Source organism: Vigna angularis, chromosome 7 (genome assembly GCF_016808095.1).
Source record: "Vigna angularis cultivar LongXiaoDou No.4 chromosome 7, ASM1680809v1, whole genome shotgun sequence".
Taxonomy (NCBI): Eukaryota; Viridiplantae; Streptophyta; class Magnoliopsida; order Fabales; family Fabaceae; genus Vigna; species Vigna angularis.
Genome location: NC_068976.1, coordinates 11948143 through 11965272, shown reverse-complemented (window position 1 = coordinate 11965272; position 17130 = coordinate 11948143). Strand labels below are relative to the sequence as shown.

The window sequence follows — 17130 nt, the reverse complement described above, 5'->3', positions numbered from 1 at the left end:
GTAGGTAGTGAGAGTGTTGAATAAGTGATAGCATTGTATAAGTATATATTTTTTGTATTGTATAGATCCTTCATTTGTTGAAAAAATTATATATTCTAAGAAATTTATCGAGTTTCAAGGAGGAGTGTAAATACATATTATATGCTTATGTAGTTGTTATTTCTTAATACCTAATTTAAAATATTTTAGTTAGTAGTGTAAATATGCTAAATTTAGATATTGCAAACTTCATCGTAAAAATCAATTTTGTAAAGTTGAATTATGCATATACTCATTAACTAAGATGGTATCAGAGCCTATTCTATTAGCATTCATAGGATTGTTATAACACTCATAATTATGCTTCGATTGAATTATCTATAAGTATTTAATTTCACACCCAAGTTGTTCATTTCTTGATGTGAGAAAATATGTTGAAGATCCCACATTATATGATCAAATTTATAGTGTATAAATACAAATCCTAATTTTCAAAATGATTTTATAAAGTTGTGTTAGACATAAACTTACTTAGTAATTTTGTGAGACTTTAACAAGAGGAATAGTAACTTGAGCATGCTAACATTGATCCAACTAAACTAGGCCTCACAATTCAGAACATGCAGCTGTTACATGGTGGGTTACTTACACAACTTTTAAAAGTGCCCCATTTTCGGCTTCATTTAAGGATGCATTTCAGTTTAGATTTGAAAGTTAAGCATTTTGCGTGTGAAATTTTGCAAACTCTAATGAATTAAAGAAGGTTGTCAAGTTTATAGAAGTAGACCTTCAACTGAGTTAATCCATGCCCAAAAATAGGGTTATTTGGACTCAGTCATTTACTATGCTTTTAAAGTTAACTGGGTATGAGTTATTAAGCGGTTATTAAAGTCAAATGCTAGGGAGGCTTTATATGGTGTAGGTAGTGAGAGTGTTGAATAAGTGATAGTATTGTATAAGTAAATATTTTTTGTATTGTATAGATCCTTCATTTGTTGAAAAAATTATATATTCTAAGAAATTTACCGAGTTTCAAGGAGGAGTGTAAATACATATTATATGCTTATGTATTTGTTATTTCTTAATACCTAATTTAAAACATTTTAGTTAGTAGTGTAAATATGCTAAATTTAGATGTTGCAAACTTTATCGTAAAAGTCAATTTTGTAAAGTTGAATTATGCATATACTCATTAACTAAGATGGTATCAGAGCCTATTCTATTAGCATTCATAGGATTGTTATGACACTCATAATTAGGCTTCGATTGAATTATCTATAAGTATTTAATTTCACACCCAAGTTGTTCATTTATTGATCTGAGAAAATATGTTGAAGATCCCACATTATATGATCAAATTTATAGTGTATAAATACAAATCTTAATTTTCAAAATGATTTTATAAAGTTGTGTTAGACATAAACTCACCTAGTAATTTTTTGAGAGTTTAACAAGAGGAATAGTAACTTGAGCATGCTAACATTGATCCAACTAAACTAGGCCTCACAATTCAGAACATGCAGCTGTTACATGGTGGGTTATTTACACAACTTTTAAAAGTGCCTCCATTTTTGGCTTCTTTTAAGGATGCATTTCAGTTTGGATTTGAAAGTTAAGCATTTTGCGTGTGAAATTTTGCAAACTCCAAGGAATTAAAGAAGTTTGTCAAGTTTATAGAAGTAGACATTCAACTGAGTTAATCCATGCCCAAAAATAGGGTTATTTGGACTCAGTCATTTACTATGCTTTTAAAGTTAATTGGGTATGAGTTATTAAGCGGTTATTAAAGTCAAATGCTAGGGAGGCTTTATATGGTGTAGGTAGTGAGAGTGTTGAATAAGTGATAGTATTGTATAAGTATATATTTTTTGTATTGTATAGATCCTTCATTTGTTGAAAAAATTATATATTCTAAGAAATTTACCGAGTTTCAAGGAGGAGTGTAAATACATATTATATGCTTATGTATTTGTTATTTCTTAATACCTAATTTAAAACATTTTAGTTAGTAGATTAAATATGCTAAATTTAGATGTTGCAAACTTTATCGTAAAAGTCAATTTTGTAAAGTTGAATTATGCATATACTCATTAACTAAGATGGTATCAGAGCCTATTCTATTAGCATTCATAGGATTGTTATGACACTCATAATTAGGCTTCGATTGAATTATCTATAAGTATTTAATTTCACACCCAAGTTGTTCATTTATTGATGTGAGAAAATATGTTGAAGATCCCACATTATATGATCAAATTTATAGTGTATAAATACAAATCCTAATTTTCAAAATGATTTTATAAAGTTGTGTTAGACATAAACTCACTTAGTAATTTTGTGAGACTTTAACAAGAGGAATAGTAACTTGAGCATGCTAACATTGATCCAACTAAACTAGGCCTCACAATTCAGAACATGCAGCTGTTACATGATGGGTTATTTACACAACTTTTAAAAGTGCCCCCATTTTCGGCTTCATTTAAGGATGCATTTCAGTTTGGATTTGAAAGTTAAGCATTTTGCGTGTGAAATGTTGCAAACTCCAATGAATTAAAGAAGTTTGTCAAGTTTATAGAAGTAGACATTCAACTAAGTTAATCCATGCCCAAAAATAGGGTTATTTGCACTCACTCATTTACTATGCTTTTAAAGTTAATTGGGTATGAGTTATTAAGCGGTTATTATAGTCAAATGCTACGGAGGCTTTATATGGTGTAGGTAGTGAGAGTGTTGAATAAGTGATAGTATTGTATAAGTATATATTTTTTGTATTGTATAGATCCTTCATGTGTTGAAAAAATTATATATTCTAAGAAATTTACCGAGTTTCAAGGAGGAGTGTAAATACATATTATATGCTTATGTATTTGTTATTTCTTAATACCTAATTTAAAACATTTTAGTTAGTAGTGTAAATATGTTATATTTAGATGTTGCAAACTTCATCGTAAAAGTCAATTTTGTAAAGTTGAATTATACATATACTCATTAACTAAGATGGTATCAGAGCCTATTCTATTAGCATTCACACTACAAAAATTTATAATTTTTTCGGGGTTTTTTTTTTCATTGCCGCGGTTTTAATCCCCGAAAAATGCGTTACCCGCAGTTGGAAAAATCGCAGGCGTCGCTAAAAAATTACCGGCGATTTTTTAAAAACCGCTAGTATTAACGGGGGTTTTTCAAAACCGCCGATATTAGCAGGAGTTTTTCAAAACCGCCGGAAATAGCCAAGGTTTCTCAAAACCGCCGGAAATAATTACGGTTTTTCAAAACCCCTAGAACTAATTGGGGTTTTTTCCAATACCGCCGGAAAACGATACAATTTTTTTTTAATTTTTTATTGTAATAAATTAAATTATGATAAAATTAATTTTATTGAATATTATATATAAAATATTCTGTATTGCGTTTTATCATTCTTTAGTTATCTAAATATAGTGTATCTCTTATTCTCTTTTGTATTAGTTTTCATCACAATTTAATAATACAAATTGGGTTTTCCTCTCTTCTCCTTTTCTTCAATACCTTAGTTTACTTTTACTCCTAATTTCAGAATAATATAATAAAGGTACAAAAAGTAAGAAAAAAATGTACAAAAAAAACAATTTTTAGAAATATAAAAAAGTAATAATGTTTAAATAATCAAGCTAATAAGAGATTTATGAAAATCTATTATTAAAAATAAAATAAAATATTAAATATATACTAATTTTCTCCCTACATTCTTCACTTTATAAAAATCACATAAAACATCATCTCCAACAAATATCACATGAAGATTATCTTATAATTTACTGTGAAACTTGGTTTGTTTCATAATAAACTCAACCTACAATTTTATTGGAATTATATTTTACATTACTTTTCATAAAATGCATAGATAAAATAAATATATATTTAATATAGGACAAAACCCAATTTTTTAAAATAAATTGAAAAAACAACATTTAATATAATAATAAATAAAAGATAAACATACAATTATATTTAATGTCAAAATATCTTGTATCTTACATTTATTCCAAAGCCAATTTTAAAGTCCTCAATCAACTTAAGGTCTTCCTTTTAATTTGGCTTAGCAAATATTGTCTATTGAGTTTGAGCTCCTTGTGGTGGATATCTGGCAAGCAAAGTTCCTCAATGGTTCCTTCATCAATGGGTGTCGTTATAGGACTAACCTTGATTTCATACAACTTTGGCCACAATTTTCCAGTTACTGCAACAAAACACATTTTAAACTTATTTTGAGGTTCAAATTCAATACAAGAAAAAGTAGGAACATTAATTTTCCATTATTCATGCTTGTTAGGGAATTCCTAGATGGAAAGGAACAAGCCCACTCAGTAATAAAAAACATATAAAATGTGTTAGCGTATTATTAAATTTGTTGAGATAATGTTGTCATAAAAATATAATTAATTAATAAAGTACATTTTTATTGAGAACCATATTTTTTGAACCTGAAAATTGCTGCAATTTTCTCCATTGTTTCCTCAATTTCAAGAACAAAAAACCATAGAATTTATTTCACATTAACAAGTTCAACAAGAATCCTGTAATGAAAACCAATTGGACATTTCAATATCTAGTCTTTCTTACCTGTCAGTGCAAAGAGTAGGAAGAAATCTCAGGAGCAACTGCAATTGTAATGACATAGAAGCTCGTAGGGCTGCAGGAGATGGTGGAGAAGAATTTGTTGCCACTATTGGTCGTCTAGATAATGCAGCACTTCCAGTTCTCAAATTTTTGCGGTTATTTACTTTATTTGGCTGACCTTCAACTCCAGCAGGAGCACTTCCCAATGGTTTACTTCCACCTGTAATAGCAATTATGTGTGTCTCAATATAACTCAATTGTTTTACCAAGTCAGTTGCAAAAGAATTGCGAGCTTCATCAGAGCTTTGATCTATGGAAGGAAGAAGCAACTCGGTAAGAGCCCTCTCAATCACTTGCTGCTGGCACCTTTTCAAATATGTTCCCTCTTCAACAACTTCTCCTTCAAGAGAGGTGTTGTCAAACTTCTTGTTATCCCCTTCTATAGTCAATGAATCAGTAGTCGGCCTACACCAACCCCAAGGTTCCCAAAATTGGGTCTTAAGAGAAAGTTTTTTATTAACAGCAATGTTATGCAACCTTTGTCTAATGGCCTTCCGGCCAAAGAGGACATCCTAGCCTCCAAGGAACCATTTAGCTTGCAACAACATTGAATCCTCTAGTGACCTACCAAAGAGATGAATCAATTCTGCAAAAAGGGGTGCAGCATCAGGTCTAACCAGTAACCTAGTGAGAAGTATTTGAATAAAATTGTTCTCATTCTCAGAAGCACTAGCAGCCTTCTCAGGACTAGGTGAGGAAAACTTTATAGCATCATACAAGGGCACATCATGATTCTCCACTTTTTCAATGAGGGCTTGTTCATTTAAAAGTAACCTGAGGAGAACCCACTGCCATTACCACTTCTTAAAAATTTTAAGAAGTGACGTCCTCTACTATGTAACATGAATAAAACTAGTGCAAGGTGTATAAAGAATGAAGGGCATACTGTATAAACGCCAACTTCAATACACCGTTCTTCTCCAAGAATCTGCACAAGCATTGCAAACAGCTGTGCCTGATCAGAGGACACCTAAAAGCATTGCCAACACTTTACTTCTTGCTAATCAAGTGAAATTACAAAGTGAAACATGACAGACAAGATAGAAAACAAGTGAGACTGATGTACATTCTTTCTAGCACAATTCTTTATTTGCCCCCATCAAATTTCACAAATTTAAGCTTGATCTCAGACAGGATATCAAAACACTAGTAGCACAAAGTTAACATTCAAAGACCACTATGTGCCCCTACATAAGAAGCCCCTTAGTCTTCAACAAAAATTGTTAAATTTGATTTATTTCACAGTTACGAGATGTAGGTTAATCATGTTCATCATCAGAACAATAAATTAATTGTGTACAACATCTATAGAAACAAATAATGAATAAATGGTACAATAATGTTACTCACTTTCATAGAACCAAATGTGCAGTAGAAACCCTGCTTGAATAGTGAAGATATAATACACAACCATAAAATCAACATTAACCACTCTATTACTAAACAATTTAACAAAAATTGCATAAGAATGAAATAATTAGAGACACCTGCATCAACATTTGACTTCCACGCATAGAGGCTGTCTCCTGCTGCAATTGCCTTAGGATCTGAAGTGCGTCAATTTAAGAAATTAGAACTGACCAGAAAATTATGATAAAAAAATTGAAAAGCCAATAACTTCTTACATTGCAAAAATAAAATAAAACAAAGTAGTTCAGAGCAAGATCCATGCTACATTCTGATTAAAGATTTATGTTCCTATAATCCTTTAAAATTAAAAAGGGAGAAGAACAAAGATCAAATTAGCTCCATGAATACAAACTTAGCTCAATGCAACAAAATTCTGAAAGTCAAATTTACAACAGAAAAGTTAAGAAAAACACTTAGCTCAAACGAACGCGCCTAACCTAGGCTCTGATGACCCCAGGTCATGGCAGATTGGTGAGAAACCATGAATCTGGTGAAAATCGAGTGGGCGAATAGAGGAAGCCGCGGAAGAAGGGGAAACGAACTACGAACCCTGGGTTCGAAGGATTGGTGGAAGAGAATAATTTAAATGGTAGAAAAGATGAATTAGTCAATGAAATGAAGAAATCAAAGTTACGAAGCTTTTTAAATGATACAAACCTCTAGACGAAGATGAGCGAAGACGAATCGGTAGAAAACCCTACCTATTGAACTGAGGTGGATTTGAAAAATTTAATCGGTGAGAAAGTGAGACAAAGTGAGGAGAAAGTAACAGATTTGTTTACAAGTTTAATTACCTTGATTGCGAAAGTGAGATCAAGGCCCAAAGAGTTCCATACCTTGAAGATGAACAAAAATGAGAGCACAGAGACGGAAAGCAGAAACGGGAAGGAAACTAGGGTTAATAGAAAATATTTACTGATTAGCCCGAAAAATTATTTAAAAATAAATAAATAAATGTTAGGCACGGTTTTGCTTATTATCCGCTGGAATTATTTGAGATTACGAAAACCACCGAAAAATAACCCCTATTAAAATATATTTTTTTTGTAGTGTCATAGGATTGTTATGACACTCATAATTAGGCTTCGATTGAATTATCTTTAAGTATTTAATTTCACACTCAAGTAGTTCATTTCTTGATGTGTGAAAATAAGTTGAGGATCCCACATTATATGATCAAATTTATAGTGTATAAATACAAATTCTAATTTTCAAAATGATTTTATAAAATTGTGTTAGACATAAACTCACTTAGTAATTTTGTGAGACTTTAACAAGAGGAATAGTAACTTGAGCATGCTAACATTGATCCAACTAAACTAGGCCTCACAGTTTAGAACATGCAGCTGTTACATGGTGGGTTATTTACACAACTTTTAAAAGTGCCCCCATTTTCGGCTTCTTTTAAGGATGCATTTTAGTTTGGATTTGAAAGTTAAGCATTTTGCGTGTGAAATTTTGCAAACTCCAATGAATTAAAGAAGTTTGTCAAGTTTATAGAAGTAGACATTCAACTGAGTTAATCCATGTCCAAAAATAGGGTTATTTGGACTCACTCATTTACTATGCTTTTAAAGTTAATTGGGTATGAGTTATTAAGCAGTTATTATAGTCAAATGCTAAGGAGGCTTTATATGGTGTAGGTAATAAATAAACATGCTTATTCTTAAATCACTTCAGTAATTAATCAACTAGTTCTTCAATAAAACTAATTTTTATAATATATAATATTCACAGAGCCTTCTTGAGGGTGTTGTTACATGTGCTATAAATGCAATAATGATAAACTTAATTAATTTAATTACTTCCAAAATCACTTTCCAATGTATAAATTTTATGTCTTCCACGAATTATAGATCCAGCTTGAGTTTACTGCGTAAATTATTAAGTTGCAAAATTAGGTTAGCAAAAATCTGCTTGAAGACTTGAGATTTTATTATTTATTATGAGCTAAATTTGAACAAGCTCAATGAAAACTTGCTGAAAAATTAAATGCATTTTCAACTTTCAACCCAATTCGAAGCTCTCCTGTTTAATTTGCACAAATAAATTCATGACAAAATAAATATAAAAAAAAATAAATAAATAATAAAATAATTTCCATACACATATAATAATAAAAGAAATATAAATAAAATAGAAAATAATAATATCAAATAATTAAAAAGTTAATTTGTAAGACACTTATGAATAAAATAAAATAAATGTTAAAATAAATTTCAATTAAAAAGAACATTTATTGTTATACTATTCAGTTTAAAAACTAGTACAATTCAGTTTAAAATTAATACAATTCAGTTTAAAATTAGTATAGTTAGTAGTTCAATTTAATTTATATTGTAGTTTAGTACAATTTAGTATAGTTCAGTTCAGTCCAGTTCAGTTCAGTTTGTCTGAACTATTTTATAACTCAATTAAGTTTAGACAAATTAGTTTTTAGTTCAATACAGATTTTAGTAGTAAAGTGGAGTTCAATTCTATTTGCCTACCCCTATATATGTGTGTATATTGAACCTACACAATAACATGGTGGGTTATTTACACAACTTTTAGTAGTGCCCCCATTTTCGGCTTCTTTTGAGGATGCATTTCAGTTTGGATTTGAAAGTTAAGCATTTTGCGTGTGAAATTTTGCAAACTCAGATGAATTAAAGAAGTTTGTCAAGTTTATAGAAGTAGACATTCAATTGAGTTAATCCATGCTCAAAAATAGGGTTATTTGGACTCACTCATTTACTATATTTTTAAAGTTAATTGGGTATGAGTTATTAAGTAATTATTACAGTAGAATGCTAGAGAGGCTTTATATGGTGTAGGTAATAAATGAACATGTTTATTCCTAAATCACTTCAGTTATTAATCAACTAGTTCTTCAATAAAACTAATTTTTACAACATATAATATTCACAAAGCCTTCTTGAGGTGTTGTTACATGTGCTATAAATGCAATAATGATAAACTTAATTAATTTAATTACTTCCAAAATCACTTCCCAATGTATAAATTTTATGTCTTCCACGAATTATAGATCCAGCTTGAGTTTACTGCGTAAATTATTAAGCTGCAAAATTAGCTTAGCAGAAATCTGCTTGAAGACTTGAGAATTTATTATTTTTTATGAGCTAAATTTGAACAATTAAGCTCAATGAAAACTTGCTGAAAAATTAAATGCATTTTCAACTTTCAACCCAATTCGAAGCTCTCCTGTTTAATTTGCACAAATAAATTCATAGAGTAAAATAGCAAATGATTAAAAAAATAAAGCACTAATTATATTAATTTAGAAAAAAGAATAATAATATCAAGGCATATTTTCATTTTGAACATAATTTCGAAATTAAATTTACGATTAAGTAAAATAACAAACGATTAAAAAGCAAAAAAAAAAAAAGAAATTCAAAATACATTAACTTTTTCTGTATCATCCCACAAATCACGTGGTCGGTGACCGATAGAAACTTCATTGTGTCTGAAAAAAACACATGCCCTAGCCATTACAAGGAAAGTTTATGATATCAATTTAAAGTTCCAGGTTTTAAACTGAAAATTTATGACAACTATTAAAAATAATTATGTTGACTCATATGACCTTAATTAATATTTTGCATATAAATATGAACCAATTGTGCTTGGAGCAGTCACATCTTGTCACTGTTTCTAATACAAAACCTCTCACTCTGCACTTTTTCTTTGTCTAGTTTTTTTCCTTTCTCACATCTTCTTTTCTTTGACCACCATTTTCACTTCACACCCTTCTCGCTCTCTACAGTTTACTTTTCTTCTCTGCAGTACGGTTTTTTCTACTTCAAAATAATGATCTTCTGTTTTAGTTTATAAAACCAATGTTGCTATACGACTTCACAAATTCTTGTGTTGTTCAAAGTACGATAACGTAAACGGTGCATGGATTCTGATTCGGTTTTCTTGTTCTCGAAACCTGAACATGGAAGCATTCACCGGACACCATGCTTGATTACCATCTAATTGGCACCCTGATGGTGTTGTTATGGATGCATAGATGCATCCTTACGTAGTTTTTATGAATCCTCATGTTTTGCTTGTTTTCAAAGGTTTTGACTGTTTTGTTGAGGTTGTTGCTTGGTTTTCTGTGATTGTAGGAACGTACGTAGTCAATGCTGTTTATTTGCGTCAGCCGTTTTGTTTTAGATTTCTTTTTGTTAGGGTTTATCTGAAATTGAAGTGAAAATTTCGTTTTGTTTGACTATTTACGTTTGTGAATTAAGTGATTGGTGTATGTGTATCTAATAATGTGTTATTCTGATGTGTGTATAATTGGTCCTTTCAAAGGGTCTTAGACATTTATCAAGATTCATACACTATTAATCCACGTTTACCTGAGTCATTATAAAACATAAATTTTGGTTTTTGGTTCTCACTAGACTGAACTATTTTTTAAACCACACATTGATTCTCCAATGACAGCATTTTTTTTTTCGGTGAATTGTTGTCACTATTCTCAAAATTTGTTTCTGACAACAGCACTGCATTCCTAGGATGCATTTAAGGAATACAGAAGCAGTCCAGGATCTGCATTTATTCAGTTTAAAAATGTTTCTAGCTTGTTGGTTTATCTCTTAAAATTGTTCTTTTGTTGAGAACATAAACGCTATAGGGTAATGATTTGATCTCTGGGACTTGATCCCTGTGCTTAAGATTATAAGCTTATATTATAGTTAACTTGCTAGAGTTGTAAATTCCTTTGATGAATTGTGGTTTCTGTGTGGTGTACTTTGGTTACGAATTCATGTGATGTTCGTTCTTCTAGCTTACGAAATCTCTTTGGCAGAACATGAGCAGTGCAGGAACGAAGAGACCCCTTCATACTGAAGATTCAAAAGCTGATTCAAATATTTTGCTCGCAAAACCTAAGAAACATCAAAAGAAAATTAAGGAAAAAGATGGAATTGATACTGTAAGTTAATTCTTTTCCGTTTTCTTCACTGAAAATTTTAATTTGATTTAGGTCACACGTTTTCCTTGTCCTATTTTCCCTAAACGGTGTTTGCATTTTCTGCATTATGGCACTGTGATCAATGTTCAGTCACTGACAGTTCGTGCTATTTTATTTTTTTCAACTTCCAGTCAAACTTTGATATGATTTTGATAAATTTTGAAGAACTTTACAATTATATTTTTTAAGCAAAAGATGCGTGGCATTATGGAGGGGCGTGGTGAAAGATCCGATGGCAGCAAGCTAAATCAGGTCACGAAGGAGCCAATTTCTGAACTTTTGGCGATAGCAGATGGGAAAGCTGAAGAAAAAATTGAGAAAACTGATAGAAGTGACGCTGTAAGTTAATTTCTATTTGGTGTTTTTTTCATGAGAATTAGAGCATTTTGTGTGCTTCCTTTCTTGTTCCATTTACTTTTGGCTCTTTATTATTTATTCTTAGTCTTTCTGTTTTCTGACTCTTATGTGTGTTTTTCTCTCAGCCACTAAGAAAACCATTAATGTTTGGAAAGGCTGCTTCATCAATCGCAAAGTCTAAAGGTGGCCGGCACCTTGATATGGCTTGGGAATGGAATTCTTTGAGAGATGTCAACAACAAGAGTGTTGTCACATGTGACTTTTGTCTGGAAACAACAACCGGGGGAATAACAAGAGCGAAAGAACATCAAATGGGGCTGAAGGGTGATTTTAATTCTTGCCAAAAAATTCCACCCGAAATCAGGCTCAAAATTAGGAGAGCTTATGAAAACCAACAAACCAGTAGAAGAGATGCTTGTGCTAAGAAGGTAAGGGTTAGCATTGTCAAATTCTTCCGTGAAAATGGAATTCCATTTAATGCTGCACGCTCTAAAAGCTTCAAGAAAATGATTGAAGCTGTTGGAGATTATGGTAAAAAATTGAGTGCTCCAAGTTACCCTGAGTTGAAGGTTCGTTTACTGAAAAAGGAATTAGGGAAAACTCAGTTTAAATGTTCTATCAAGTCTGATGCAACTGGGGATGGTGAGCCATCTGGAGTCAACACACCACACACAGTACCCACTGTCACTGTTCCTATTGAAGAGAAGAAGGAGGAAAAACATGATGAGAAGTTAGTCAATGAAATGACCAAGCCTAAGGTGACTAAGGTTTATGTAAGGAGGAAACAAATGGTGAAAAGGTTGGATGATACAACCGACCAAGTTGAGGTGAGAGAAACTGCTTAACCAAGTGCCAAGCGAGAGTTGGATGTGCTAAGGGACAATGGTTGGATGTGCTAAGGGACAATGGTAGTGGACGAAATCATTGGCCAGGTTGGCTAGAATATGAAATTGGGATCATAGGAGATACCATGAATGATCACAAGTTTGTGTTCTGTCTTGCTATTTTATTTTGTTTCTAGGTCAGGTATCCTTGTTTAGGTCATGGGTTGTTTTTCCTATAATTGTTTAGTGCCTTTCATCATTCAACTTCGAATTCTGTTAATTAATCGATCTTTGTTATGTGTAAGAACTTTAATTCAGATGTGGCATATTGAAATCTGTCATCAATATCAAATTTGGTAAATATATATATATTATTTAAGTAGGATTGAGATCTCTAATCCTAATCCAAAGTATTCAAAGTTGTCCGCTCGATCATCTAATTGCGTTGTTCTCTCTCTTCTCCTTGTCCTAGCTCCGGGCGAGGGTTCCTACAAAAGACCGACGCTCAAGTAAGTGACTTTACGTAATAATCTTGTAATAAAGACTAGTAATTAGAGTTCAAATTACCTGCCTTAGACAAATATTTATAAATTATTATAATGAGCTTACCATTATGTTTGACTCATTAATAACCAGTAACTAGCATTATTCCTGTTAATTGTCAATAAATGACAATTATTTTCATTAACTTCCCATGGTTATTATTACTTAAAATAATTTTCAGACCGGTCGATCGTTTTCTCACTGGATGGTCAGTCGCCCGGTCCTTCACGGTTCAATCATACCTTAATCACAGTCCAATCATACCTTAATCAACATTAGTTGGTTGATTCTTGGTTATTATATGCTAAGTTTAATTTGACTTTTATTTTGTAACTGCACTAGTGCAAAAACAGCATATAACGTCACGCGTTCAACGTCCAACTACCACTGAATAACCAACGTTAAAAATGATCGGTGACATTTTTGTAAATAAATGCAATTCTTAGATGTCGTTTAGCTTTGTAATTCGACGTCAATTTTTTATATTAGGTAAATTTTGCAAAAAAATTTGACGTGAAGGTGAAAATGAATTTACGTATGACGTCAAATTTTCTAGAATTAGACGTCAAAAGAATATAAAACGTTGAATGCCCCAGCGTTAGACATTAAAGGTTAGTGAATTCAATAAAAATTTGAACGGAAGATTGAAAATTCATTCACTTTATCTTAGCGCGCAATACTTTCTTCTCTGCTCAAACTTTTTTGGAACGAAGTTTGACGACCATCATATGTAATCTTTCTTTCATTTGTTACACATGCATGTTAATTAACTACTCTAGGTATGATTTTCATTTGTTTTGACCGATTATTTTCGTGTTTTTGTTCTTCATAGGCACATTCTGTTTTCTCTCTCACTGGTGGCAATACTTTATTTCGATGAACTCACTTTTGAAGGTTAGTTTTCGTTTTCGTTTTGAAGAACTTATTTGTTGAACTTGTTTTTTTTTTACTTGTTTGTTGTTTTTGTTTGGTTGAACTTGTTTTTTTTAACTTGTTTGTTGTTTTTGTTTGGTTGAACCTGTTTGTTGTTGTTGTTGTTGTTGTTGTTGTTGTTGTTTGATTAAATTGTTGTTTGTTATTGTTTGTTGTTATTGTTTGTTGTTGATACTAGACTACACGTTCATAATTCATGCTTTATAAAATATCAAAAACTGAAATTTGTTGTTTTTCTACTTTTCAAGCTCGTAGAGTTGTAAAAAAGGATTACTATTAACTAAAAAACAAAAAAAAAAATTGACTAACATCGAATATTGACAAAATTTGACGTTAATTTGATTAACATCGAATTGTTCTATGTTCGACGTCAATTTAACGTCTCCCGATATGACGTCGATCTCAAATTCGACGTGAAAGACCGAAAAACAACGACGTTATACGATATTTTTGTACTAGTGTCGGTTGATCATGTTATCAGTATGGATGATCGTCCAGGGTGATCGGCCCAAGAGTGTATTGGTCGGTCTACTAGTCGGTATGAGTGATCATCAATGTGATTGGCCTAAGGGTCTACCAGTCGGTCTTGGTGATCGGTCTGGTCAATTCGTTAGTCAGCTTGACTTATTAATCAAAAAGGTATATACCATACCCTGCCCTAAAACCTGAGTACCTATAACTGAAGGGACGAAGGGGTTTGATAAGAAAAAAAGTACTTGATGCTTGTGTATGCTAGAATGTTTGTAGTTTGATCCGAAGGAGTTCCTTTGTTGGAACTAATCCTTAGTCGATGGAGTTTTCAAGAGGGGTTCCTTGGTTGGAACTTGTCCTTACCCAAATGTTTTAGTTTGATAAAAAATGGTTCATTAGTTGGAACTTGTCCTTACCCAATGGAGTTTTTGGAAGGGGTTCCTTTGTTGAAACTCGCTCTTACACAATAGAGTTTTCAAGAGGGGTTCCTTAGTTAGAACTCACCCTTACACAAATAATGGTTGAGGCTAAATGGCCAAACTGAATGGTTGAGGCTGAATGGCCAAACTGAATGGTTGAGGCTAAAATGCTTGGACTGAAAAGTTAACAAAGAAGTTCAGGTCAAATGTCCGAAATGCCAACACTGAAAAGTCGACAAGGAAATTCAAGTTGAACGGTTAAGGCTGAATGGTCGAGTCAAATGATTAAGTCTGAATGATTGAGGCCGAATGGCTAAACAAGCTGACTGATTAAGGTCGAATGGTTGAGGTTGAATGGTTGAGCTGAAATGTCGAGATTGAAAAGTCGACAAGAGAAATCGTGGCCAAGAGGTTAAGGTTGAAAGGTCAAGCCAAAATGTTAATACTGAAAAGTCAAGAGAGAAATTGAGGCCTAAAGGTTGAGGCCGATTGTCGAGTCGAGGCGTCAAGACTGAAAAGTCAATACAGAAATCGAGGCCAAGAGGTTGAGTCGAATGACTTAATAGAGCGACATGTGAATATTGAAAAATCGACAGAGAAATCGAGATCGAGAGGTTGAGGTCAAATAGACGAGCCAAAAGCTCAAGACTAAAAGGTCGACATAAAAATCAAGGTCGAGAGGTTGAGGCTGAATGCTTAAGGGAGACTGGCTGGTCGAGGTCGAATGGTTGAGGCTGAATGACCGAGCCAAATGGTCGAATTCGAATTATTGAGGCCAAATGATTGAGGTTGAATGGCTGAGTCGAAATGCGAAGACTGAAAAGTCAACATAGAAATCGAGGTCGAGAGATTGAGGTCGAATTGTTGAGGCTAAGTGGCCGAATTGAAATGTTAAGATTGAAAACTTGAAAAAGAATATAAGGCCAAGAGGTTGAGGCCAACTGACCGAGATAAATGGTTGAGGTTGAACAGTTGGACAAGCCGACAAGAAGAGGCTGACTTATTGAGGCTGAATGGCTAAACTGATCGAAATGTCAAGACTGAAAACTCGATAGAGAAATCGAGATTGAAAGGTTGAGGCTGACTAGTTCAATGGCTAAGACCAAATGATTAAGGCCGAATGACAAAGTCGAGGTTGAGACCGAGTGGTTGAGGTCGAATGACCGAACAAGCTGATTGATCGAGGATGAATGGTTGAGATCGAATGCCGAAGCCAAAATGTCAAGACTGAAATTTTGACAAAGAAATTGAGGCCAAGAGGTTGAGGCCAAATGGTCGACCAAATGGTCGATATGCTGCTCGCTGATATCTTTCACTACTATATTTCTCGTCTTGTTCCTTGTAGTTACCATAAGATTAAAAGAAATGCTTGTTTGGTCCCACGGTGGACACCAAAATGTTTCAATATGGGTTGGTAGAGTACTACCAATTCCCGAACATTTTGTTGTGTGTTGCTCCTACCTCTTGTACGTTTGATCTCCAAGGTCTCATGTTCATCCAACACTGCTTGAATGGTACTTGCAGAAGGTATTAAAGTTAGTAGGTGGTCGATTAGAAAAGTATTAAATGCAATGATGCATGTGTATAAACAATCATACGTTAGACCTTCATTTATAGTAGTTGTTATGAGTTTTTACCTTTTAATTGGTTTAATCACGATTCAATCATACCTTAATCTACAATAGCCAATTGGTTGATTTGTAGTTATTATTGACTAAGTGTTAATTTGACCTTTATTCTACAACCGGTCAGTCATCCTGTCAGTCTAGATATCAGCCTAAAGGTGTACTGATCAATTTACTTGTTAGTCTGGATGATAGATCAATCTAATCGACCAAAGAGTGATCGATCCAAGACTCAAGAGTGATTTACCAGAGTAATTAACTCAAGGATGTACTTATCCATATGCAAATCAATCTAGATGACCAGTGTAATTGGTTCTTCAATCAATCTAATTTATTAACCAAAATGATATGTAGCATACAAAATATATATATCAAAATATACATCAAAATATATTTTGTATTAGTTGTTATAATGGTCTTTAGCATGTTAAGATAAATGCATTAATATAATGGGAAGCACCGAATTAAAATACATGAGAACCAATATAATGTTGAAACCACAACAAATTTATAAGCCCTGTATCGTTTCTTCAAGATCAAAACCACCAAAATCCTATTCTAATCTAAATTAATTGAGCTTGACTTTCGCATATTTTATTCAGAGAGAAATTTGGCATTTTTTTTTCAATGGCGCCGAAGGTGTCACATTTTTTACATTTCAAGTTGTTTAAAGTATTCTTCCTTATTGTATTTCTTTTTAGCAATAATAAAAAGTATATTAATTATAGAATTCAACCTTTTAAACAGGATATACAAATCAAGATTCGATAATATGATAGTATGCAATTTGTTCATGATCAAAATCTTGATAATTAATATTATTAATATTATAATTATAACCTATTTTAATTATCATTAATTTTTAGTTTATATATTAGTATATAAATTAATCACTAGTTTCTCTTCTTAAATTGACTGTCTTTTTTGCTATTTTCTCC

At 32.4% G+C, this 17130-nt stretch overlaps 2 protein-coding genes across 32 annotated transcripts; one reads left to right on the top strand and one right to left on the bottom strand.

The window, feature by feature from the left end:
• Positions 1 to 3945: 3945 nt before the first annotated feature.
• LOC108338701 (mediator of RNA polymerase II transcription subunit 12-like) lies at positions 3946 to 6984 on the bottom strand. 30 transcript variants are annotated; one of them, XR_008250514.1, is made up of 8 exons: positions 6843 to 6984; positions 6706 to 6757; positions 6264 to 6598; positions 6126 to 6185; positions 5989 to 6018; positions 5525 to 5608; positions 4582 to 4798; positions 3946 to 4198 (listed from the first exon to the last, which is right to left on the bottom strand). XR_008250514.1 is itself a non-coding variant. In XM_052880371.1 (7 exons), exons 3-7 carry the CDS (start codon positions 6529 to 6531, stop codon positions 4168 to 4170), a joined length of 387 nt encoding a protein of 128 aa, XP_052736331.1. In that variant the 5' UTR covers positions 6532 to 6598; positions 6706 to 6757; positions 6843 to 6980; the 3' UTR covers positions 3946 to 4167. The 30 variants fall into 30 exon arrangements, 3 of the variants coding, with proteins under 3 accessions (XP_052736331.1, XP_052736332.1, XP_052736333.1); XR_008250504.1 differs by having other exon boundaries at positions 4582 to 5412; positions 5989 to 6021; positions 6843 to 6983; XR_008250506.1 differs by having other exon boundaries at positions 4582 to 5412; positions 5525 to 5566; positions 5989 to 6021; positions 6843 to 6983.
• Positions 6985 to 9709: 2725 nt separating this feature from the next.
• On the top strand, positions 9710 to 12540 carry LOC108337410 (uncharacterized). Of its 2 annotated transcripts, XM_017573931.1 has the most exons (4): positions 9710 to 9836; positions 10856 to 10981; positions 11210 to 11359; positions 11503 to 12540. In XM_017573931.1, exons 2-4 carry the CDS (start codon positions 10859 to 10861, stop codon positions 12220 to 12222), a joined length of 993 nt encoding a protein of 330 aa, XP_017429420.1. In that variant the 5' UTR covers positions 9710 to 9836; positions 10856 to 10858; the 3' UTR covers positions 12223 to 12540. The 2 variants fall into 2 exon arrangements, with proteins under 2 accessions (XP_017429420.1, XP_017429421.1); XM_017573932.1 differs by having other exon boundaries at positions 9710 to 10981; positions 11216 to 11359.
• The last annotated feature ends 4590 nt before the right edge of the window (positions 12541 to 17130 follow it).

What these genes read in the sequence shown, in the direction of transcription:
- LOC108337410 (XM_017573931.1), top strand. Translation starts at nt 10,859, where the DNA reads ATGAGCAGTGCAGGAACGAAGAGACCCCTTCATACTGAAGATTCAAAA. An exon ending in AAAAAGATGGAATTGATACT is followed by an intron (nt 10,982 to 11,209) that starts GTAAGTTAATTC and finishes ATATTTTTTAAG; the next exon opens with CAAAAGATGCGTGGCATTAT. An exon ending in AAACTGATAGAAGTGACGCT is followed by an intron (nt 11,360 to 11,502) that starts GTAAGTTAATTT and finishes TTTTTCTCTCAG; the next exon opens with CCACTAAGAAAACCATTAAT.
- LOC108338701 (XM_052880371.1), bottom strand. Translation starts at nt 6,531, where the DNA reads ATGGTTTCTCACCAATCTGCCATGACCTGGGGTCATCAGAGCCTAG. An exon ending in CTGGGGTCATCAGAGCCTAG is followed by an intron (nt 6,186 to 6,485) that starts GTTAGGCGCGTT and finishes GACGCACTTCAG; the next exon opens with ATCCTAAGGCAATTGCAGCA. An exon ending in GCACATTTGGTTCTATGAAA is followed by an intron (nt 4,799 to 5,988) that starts GTGAGTAACATT and finishes TTGCTATTACAG; the next exon opens with GTGGAAGTAAACCATTGGGA.